The following is a 9,276-nucleotide window of genomic DNA, read 5'->3' as shown; positions in this document are numbered from 1 at the left end:
TTTTTTTTTTTTTTTTTTTTTGTATTGCAGATGGTTTTTATTTTCCTGACATCTACATTATACAATTCTAATCATTAAATTCTTCCTCTGCAATGAAATGTGTTCTTCCTCTCACGTTGCTGGGGTCCCCTGCCCCTGGGTTTCCGTTTGCTCTGTTCTTCAGTCTTGGCTCGCTGGGACACGGTGGCTTGGCTGAGACTCGAGAGCAGTGTCTTCCCCTTCGTCTTCACTTTATGCTATGTCCTCAATTTCTTCTAGTTCAGCAATTTTCTTTTTCTTCTTTTTTTCTTTCTTCTGTTGAGGCTCACCATCTCCAAGCATATTTTTTGGACAAGCATTTAAGTTGCCTGTTTTCCCCACATTTGTAACCCAGTGATTTGTCAAAGTAGTTTCGCATTTGGATTAATTCAGCAGCTCTCCCACTGTCACTAGCAATGCTTGCCTTCATCCCTCTACCAAGCAACTGTTCACTGTTTATAGCTCTGGTGCAGTTTTGAGCATAGTCTTTATCCAAAAATAATATAAATGCAACCCCTTTACTCTTCCTTGTATCTTTGTCTTTTGTTACAGTAACCTTTACAACTTTGCCATACTTGGAAAATATCCAGTATAAATTGTTATTTGTAAGGCAGAAGGGCAAGTTGGACACATACACTCTGCTCTTACTTGGAGCCAAGCCACCACTCATTTCTTCAGGGACAGTGGCTCTAGTGGGGATTCAACCTGATTTTCTTGCCCCTTGCAGTGGCCTGGGCATCCTGCGCCTGGAGTGGCGGGGGGGGGTCGGCGCCTGCCCTTACTTTTTTCAAGTCATAGATGGACACAGATTTATGGTTTGCCTTTTTGCTTGGTTAAATTGAGAACGTTTTTCATGGTTACTGTATTGGTCTCTAATTAGCATTTTTAATGGCTATATAATAACCCTTGGAGTCTCAATACTTTTATAAGGATGGGCGCCTTTTTGGAGCATTATGTTAGTTGGCTACCTTGTAAGATTGTACAGTCATCCCACTATACAGGCGAGACTGGCTTCAGGACCACACACAGACACCCAAGTCTGCAGGTGCTCTCATCCTGTGTATAAAATGGCATCATATTTGCATATAACCTAAGGTACCCTCCTGTATGTACAGTCTGCCAAAAAAGTATATACACACTTCAACAGTTTGCTGTACTAATAAATGTCTGGAAGCGAATGGCTATCATTCTGAGCACCTCTTCTAATGGTAGAGGCCAAAGGTAACTTGTATTAATCTCATGATGTGTCAACAAATTTAGTATTAAAATATCTATACAAGTTTTGTTTTCCTGATGTATACATTGTTTTAGCAGACTCTGTGTGTATAATTTTTTTTTTTTTGAGATAGGTTCCCACTGTGTAGTTCATGCTGGTCCTGAAGCCACTATGTAGCCCAGACTGGCCTCAAACTTACTGTGATCCTCCTGCCTCAGCTTCCCAAGTGCTGGGATTACAGGTGTATGCCATCATGACTGGCTTCCTCCTATATATTTTAAATCACTTCTAGTTTATGTAAATATTGAATACAATGTAAATAGTTGTTATAACTGTATTGTTACAAGAAAGTAAGCTCATGTTCAGCACAGACACAATTTTTTCTCCAATATTTTTTATCCACAGTTGGCTAAATCCATAGATGTGAACTTATGAATCCAGAAGGCTGACTATTCTTTTAAAAAATGCTTAGAGAAGCTGGTTGTTGTGGCGCACATCTGTAATCCCAGCATTTAGAAGGCTGAGACAGGAGGATTATTGGAGGCTAGCTTGGGCTACATAGTGAGTTCATAATAAGCCTGAACTATACAGCGAAACCCTGTTCTCAAAAAAACCCAAGCAAACAAAAAAGCGTAGAGAGCTAGTCTTGCCTGAAAATAAGTCATTTCTACTTACTAAGTTATAGTGAGTTAGTTATCCAGATGGGTGAAGGAGACTTGCTTTGTCCATAAGCCTGATCTAGTGATTTCTGCCCCCTAGTTCTGGCTGTTTGGTGTTCTCCAGAGGTCAATTAGTATTTGTCCTAGCATTGCTCCTAATTTGGACATATTGCCACTAGGTGGCAGGCGCTAGCTGCTCAACACTATGGAGCAAAATAAGATGAAAAATGTTTCTAATAATGAAAACCAAATAACCTTTAAAGATCAAGCCTACATATAAGAACAGTCTTTGAAAATGATGAGATTTATCACTAACATTTTTATGGATCTGTGAGTCTTCAAGCCATGTGATATTTCAAATGATGTTCATTTTGTAATTGCATTGCTTCAGATCTTCCTTTTTCTAGACTTAATCTTTAGACTTTATGAGATGTGTCTGGTGGGTAAAAATGCAGTAAAATAAAATTCTTGTTTTTTTAAAAGAAAGGTTCCACAACGATGGGTATTTCATAAAGTAAACTAAGTGGTCAGGTGTGGTGTGTCAGAACTCCTGAGCAGTTAGAAGGAATTTTTACCATCTTTCTGATGCTAGCAGAAGACATTAGGAGAGCAACATCTCTGGAAGTATTTTGCTTTTCCGGTGAATTTGAAGTTGTGTATTCTGTTGTTAAATATATTTTGAGAGTGTTGTTTTCTTCTGTACTCTATGAGCTTTTTTTTTTTTTCTAGTTTTAGCAATCAGGGCTCGCAGCGAGGTGTTGAAAGGTGAGTCCTGTCCTCCCTGGTAACAGTTCATGGGTTCCTGAGCACCTTGCTTGAAGCTATCACTAGAGCAGGGTGAACCTCACCAGGTCCTTGATCTGACTTTGTATCTCTGTTTGGAGGCTTTAGTTTTCTTTCTTTTTCAACAGACCCAGCCTGTGGCTAAAGCCAAATCCCTTTGTTCTTCCCACAGCATGGATTTTTCCTTATAACAGTATTTTTTGTTTTGTTTTGTTTTGGTACCGGGGATTGAACTCAGGTCCTTGTGCTTGCAAGGCAGGCCACCAAACTGCTGAGCTAAATCCCTGGCATTTTTTATTTTTATAACAGTATTTTTGGTAAAAATATGTTTCATTGAGTTTTAAATGATTTCAGCAAAATGAGTGTGATCCAGGCCTCCCATCTTGGTGTGAACACTTATCAAGTACATTTCATTTTGAAAGATAAGCATCTTCCCTTTTAATGCTTTTAAGACATTTTCTATCAAGCTATAAGTTTCCCTCACATTTTGATTTGGACTAATGACCTTTCTCAGAAAACACTGTGAAAATAGCTGATACTTTAAAATAAGTAACTGATGGTGCCAATGCATTATTCAGATTTTCATTCTTTCTCGCTCCCTCCCTCCCTCTTTCCTCTTCCCCCTTCCCCCTCCCTCTGCTAAAGGGAATAAGAAATGACATCACCATTTGCTCAAGTAGTGTTAACCCTCTAGCTCTCTCTTGATGCAAAGATTTTTTTTTTTTTTTTTTTTGGTACCAGGGATTGAACTTAGGACCTTGTGCTTGTGAGGCAGGCAGTGACACCATTGAGTTATGTCCCCGGTGATACAAAGACTTTGGGGGGGGGGTACCTGGGATTGAACTTGGGACCTTGCGCTTACAAGGCAGACATGGTGCCACTGAGCTAAATCCCAGCCCTCAAAGACTCTTAAAACAATATTTCCAGTCAGAATTGAGACTTGTGAGGTTCTATAGCTGTAATATGGACTCAGTTTTGGGGAAATGGAATGTTAGCATTCCCAGCAGGATAGAACATTCAGTTACTCCCCCCTCCCTACCACCCTGCTTTTGGAGCTACCTTTTTAAAAAATTGCTTTCTTCCAAAATAGTATAGTAATTGTAGTTCATTGGGTTTAATAGTGAGGCACAGAGCTTTAAGAGCTTAATTGTAGGGATTCCCCGGTCAGAATTTTTATCAGTAATAAAGTCAATTTGACATTTAGGACTTACTCTCTGAGGCTATTTAAAAAAATAATTTTTTTCAGCAGTTGAGTTGTAGCTTGTAAAATGGGTTTAATTGTAAAAAAAGATGACACATTTTAACTAAATTGGCTCTATTGATGTTGCTTTTAAACTTAATATTTCTAAATGTGTTTTGAATTCTTTTTCCGTCTTTTAATATTCTTTAAAAATTGAAAAATGAGAGTATATGTTAAGTTTGTTTATACTTTTTCGTTTCATCTTTAAAAAAAATACCCATCTGAACACTCTAGTTTCTGAGGACTTACCTTTTCAGAGAATTCAAATAATTAACTAGGTCAGTCTGGGGATGGTGGTTCCGAAGATCATTATTTTGTATGTGAGAATCCCCTGAAGGTCTTTGGAACCCAGGGGTCAGTTGGTTCGGAAGTTGGTCACTTTGGGAAGCACGTGGTGACTGGGACCATGGTGTATATGTAGGCCGCACCCCATGTGAGAGACAGACCAGACTGCAGCCTTTACTCCTGGTGGTCCTGTGAAACCAGTCAGATGTGCTTTATTAGAAACACAGGAATATGGTAGTTTTTTTGCTCCACTTAGCTGTGTATTAGCATATTTCTGTGAGGTAGTGTACATTCACACCACACTCACGACCTTTCTTTATTATTATTTAGAAAGTAGAATCAGAGTGACTTGAGTCTAGATAGACATTGTTTTGTGTTTCTATCTCTTTAATAACTCACAGTTCCCATAGAATAACTGAGTGTTCTTTCCTTTGTATTTTTATCCTAAACATTTTTCAAGACATTGCTATTTATGTAGTATAGTTGGCTTAGACAACTTAGTGTTAGGATGTTGGTGTGAACTGATGTGACCTTCCTTTATGCATTATAAAATTTGGGCCTTGTGATGTTACCTGTTTAGCATAATGACAGTGCTCTGACCCAGTTTGCCAACTAATATGTAGTGAAAGGCAATTTTAAAGCTTGGATGTAAACAAGTCTCACTGTTCTTGTTGCATTTACTTTTTAAAAACACATTTCAGGAACTACATTGATTTGGAAAATCTGTGTTTTCAGCTCCTAAGTAGCAGGTTAAAGAGTGCTTCGCCTGTAGATTGGAGAAAGCTCACTGTGGGAGAGAAGAACGTCCTGAACTGTGGTATCTGGGCAGTAGATTATTTCATTTTAGCAGCGAAACAGCACCTGCCTCTTTCCTCCAGAGAAATGAGAAGAAGATGCAATACTTTGCTGGGAGATGTGTTTTGGCAGACTTTATATGAGTTTATGAATCTGAGTAGCTGTGTTTTTGTAGGCAGGGTCAACCGAAGGTTATGTTCTCAACTGAGCTGGGGCTGGCTCAGGCAAGGACTTTCAGCAGCAGCTTAGGTTACATTTCTGATTCTTGTAATCCAGAAGCCACTTTTTTTTTTTTTTTTTTTTTTAGTATATGTTTGCATTACATAATGATTACATTCATCTTTGGGAATTGGTACAATCTTTTTTACTCCCTACCCCATCCTCCCTTCTTTTCCAGACCCCCTTTGTATTTCCACAGAGTGGAAGCCATATGTTTAGATAGTAGAACATAAAGAGTAAATGCTTGCTTTCCTCTGGACTATGGGAATCCGCTAATAGTCTTAGTGAAGTCCTCAGACTTCTCTTAGCTGAAAAGATGAACTGTTACTGTACTTGATTCAATTATGTTTCTTCCTTGTCACTTGTCTTAATCTCTGTGGGTGGAGTAGGACTTGCCCATGACAGTGAAGCACTGAGCAGAGGCAAATCCATTTTGTATCTGGCTAAGAAGTCAGCAGCTACTCTTTCACCCTGGTGTCCCATTTCGGCTTTGCCCTTCTGTCCTTGGAAGGATGAACTTCTCTATGTTGGAAGTAGTTGTGTACTGCAAGCCAGAGAAGTGATGCAGGGGCCGAAAGGGAAACGTGTCTTGTTTCTTCTTTAAAGCAGCTTCCCCACTTCTCTAGGCCAGATCATGCCAGGTCAGAGACCCTTTGGTACATGCCATGACGTTAAGTCTTCATGTCATTAGTATCTGTTAGGTGTGAGTATTAAATGTTCCCCAATTATATTTGAAGCTCTGTGACAGCAGGGACCTTTGGCCTTGTTCAGTCTTTCACACCCTCCGGGGTAGTCAGTGATACATAGTAAGTACTTGATTATTTTTGAGTGAATGACTAAAGAAAGGGCTGAATTCAGCCTTCCTTCTTGTGGAGGACTTATTTGGATAGAAAGAAAGTAACAGAGCAATTGTTCAAGCCCACCTATTTGTTTTGTCTACATAGTTGCCTTTATGGCGGTGTGGGCAGAAAGTGGAAACAGGTTTTACTTTAAAATTTTTAACTTAGTTTTTAAACTGGGTCATGCAGTCCAAATATAAAGTAAATTATAGTTTTTCAAGTCTTTTTCTCAGTTGCTGCTTTCCTTTTGCAAAGGGACCAAGGATTGTAAGGTTCAGATCCAGAAGATTAAGAAGTCATCTCATCTGAGGATGGAAGCCTTAACGCCTCTGAAGTCCCGAATCTTGCCCACGTACACGTGATTAAGACTGTGTTAAGTATATTTGTACCTTTGTTCCTGTTTTTGCAGGTACCACAAGAGCCAGGCCATCTATCTGGAGTCAAAGGACAACCAGAAACTGAGCTGCGTGATCAGCTCAGTTGGAGCCAATGAGGTAGGGACCGAATTTCCTAAGAGCAAAGTATGCTCTGAAGTGTGGACAATATGACAAACCTGAAATAAAAGTGCCACCAAAAAACACAGGACTCATGTCCAGTATGTAGGTTAAATTTCAAAGTCAGTGCTTTGTGGCAGAAACTGCACATTAAGAGAGTCACCCTTGAAAGTCCATCTCATAGATTTGTTTGCCTCCAGTGTGTGTAGCTCTGTGTATTCCTGGTGGTATTGGTGAGTTCCCTGTGCAGTAATTGCTTTGGGAGCCGCCGAGCCAGACTTGAGGAGAGGGTAGAAGGCAAGTCTATGTGAGGTCTGTACATTCCCATCCTTGCTTCTTCAGGTTATCTATTGAGAATGGAGCTTACCTGTGGAGCATACTCCATCTTTGTTGTGTTTTTCTAGAGCTTTTATGTACACTTAAAGAGATTTGTGTCTTACTGTGAGGATGTCATGAGCACCTGGCACAAGGTCTGGCACCCAGCACCCACTCACTGAATGGGTGCACTTTCAGTTGGCATATCATGACTCCTAGGCTGCTCTCTCTCCCACCTGATGTGTCTTTTTGTGCCTCTCAGCAACAAGCTGCCAGCCTTGTGCCTGTGAGTATTGAGCCCCCACAGAATGGGGTCTGCTTTTAACAGAGTTAGACCCCAAGATGATGTGACTGCCCTACGAGTTCTCTGTCTGCTCTTCATTAGGAGGATGTCCAGCACTGTCTAACTTGCATTGTTAAGAAAGGTTTAAAACTTTAATAGCTGGGTTGGCTTGATCTTTTATCAGTCTGCAAAGAAATTGATTTTTACGTGTCTACCCTCTGTAACTTATTTGTGCCAGGGCACAGTAAATCTCATGAAACTGGATTATGAAATAACTTAAGCCTCTCATATTCTCCCAGCTTCCTGAATTGAAAATGCCCTCAAATGTGACTAGTTTGCAGAATGATTGTTTACTTGGAAGTTAGGGAGAGCCTTCCAGATAAGTGAATGTCACTCTTTGAGTTCCGTGTCTGAGTCACCTCAGGCCACCCTGGAACCAGAACCACGGATTAAGAGGAGCCTACTTTCGTGATGCACCTACCTTTAAGTGTTGCTCTGCAAAGCACATGTGGCTTCCTGCTACCTAAACCGAGCTTCAGAACAGCTGCCTTATACTCCTCTGTGGCATCTCACGAAAAATAGAAATGCCAAATTGAATTCCTCCCTACCCAGTCCTCCTGTTGAAGTTAGTTTCTTTTTGTCCCAAAAGAGTGTCTGTGAGGGGTGACGAGGAAATGGTGCTGCTGTGACATGTCTGGGAGAGGAAAGGCTTTGTAGGCCTGTGCCTGTGTGGTGATAGGGGAGCAGTCCCTTTTCTTAGAAGCTTTTCTGATTTTTTGGATGAACTCCTAACTGACACTGGAGCTGCTGGCCTTGGTGTGACTCAGCTCTGGGCAGGTTTGTTGGGTGGGTCTGAGTGTGTTAGTGACTTCCCGACTCAACCCTCTTGGGTTCAGTTTTCAGTTTAAAATGGTTCTTCATGCTTCTTTAGAGGCCTGGCTTCGTGCGAGATCTTCAACATGTTTCATTTTTAAACGAGTGTATTTGATTCTGAATTCTGTCTGTTGCTGAATAATCACGTCAAAGAAATGGAGGTGAACCTGAGAACAGGCTTTTTTAAAACCTGAAATTGAGTGGGGGAAGGAGATATATCTATAAACTTAAGAGTTGTATAGATAGGCAAAGTGCAAACCTTTCAAGAGCTTATGCTTTACACTCCATTTCACTGCATGTTACAGAGAGCTGGGTGAGAAGAAGAGTCGGGGGCTGGTAAAGGAGAAGAGCAAAGGGCCTTGATGTCAGTGCCAGGATCAATCTGGACAAGTGACCCAGCCTTTTTTGAGCTTTGGTCTCTTCTGTAAAGTGGGGCCCCCTGCAGTACTTCGTAGGCTTGTCCTGGGCAGAGGCAGCTTAGCATGACGGGCACAGTGTCTGCCGCATGGTGAGAGTGCAGGAGCCCCCTCTCACTTGCTCAGCTGCGCCTTCTCCTTCCCTGCCTGCAGGGTGTCACTAAGTGCACTGTGGGCTCTGGCAATCCCCTGCGACAAGTGTTCACTTTGCTCTACACCTGTGCCCTATAAAGCGAGCCAGGTGTGATCCCATCTGCGGGAGAGGGATGTGGTGAGGAGGGAAGACTGTGTTAAACCCTTCAGCTTTTTTGGAATCCTTACTGGGCCCCAGCTCCCCCACAGGCTGCTTCTTATTGTTAGTATTGCTTTTTCCTTTTTCCATCACAGCCATTAACCTTAGTTGGCAGAAAAAGCAAAGTATTGAAAGGCTAGATGATGTGCAAATGATCCCATCTGCGGGAGAGGGATGTGGTGAGGAGGGAAGACTGTGTTAAACCCTTCAGCTTTTTTGGAATCCTTACTGGGCCCCAGCTCCCCCACAGGCTGCTTCTTATTGTTAGTATTGCTTTTTCCTTTTTCCATCACAGCCATTAACCTTAGTTGGCAGAAAAAGCAAAGTATTGAAAGGCTAGATGATGTGCAAATTCCTTGGGGTAAGGAAAGCATTTTAATTATTAAAAAAAAAAAAAATTTTTTTTTTTTTTTTGGAATCCTTACTGGGCCCCAGCTCCCCCACAGGCTGCTTCTTATTGTTAGTATTGCTTTTTCCTTTTTCCATCACAGCCATTAACCTTAGTTGGCAGAAAAAGCAAAGTATTGAAAGGCTAGATGGTGCAAATTC

General features: G+C 41.1%; 1 protein-coding gene and 1 pseudogene across 1 annotated transcript in view; one reads left to right on the top strand and one right to left on the bottom strand.

The window, feature by feature from the left end:
- Suds3 (SDS3 homolog, SIN3A corepressor complex component) overlaps positions 1 to 9,276 on the top strand; it is a 40,672-nt gene that overhangs the window by 27,306 nt on the left and 4,090 nt on the right. The window contains exon 11 of the mRNA XM_010604081.3: positions 6,464 to 6,548. Coding sequence (XP_010602383.1) covers positions 6,464 to 6,548 — 85 coding nt within the window. The remainder of the gene's footprint in view (positions 1 to 6,463; positions 6,549 to 9,276) is intronic.
- Positions 51 to 713, bottom strand: LOC109117406 (annotated as a pseudogene).

This window comes from Fukomys damarensis, unplaced genomic scaffold (genome assembly GCF_012274545.1).
Source record: "Fukomys damarensis isolate Sample0158 unplaced genomic scaffold, DMR_v1.0_HiC HiC_scaffold_12, whole genome shotgun sequence".
In the NCBI taxonomy this organism is placed as follows: domain Eukaryota; kingdom Metazoa; phylum Chordata; class Mammalia; order Rodentia; family Bathyergidae; genus Fukomys; species Fukomys damarensis.
Note: the sequence above shows the minus strand (reverse complement) of the source record. Positions and strands in the feature narration are given on the sequence as shown.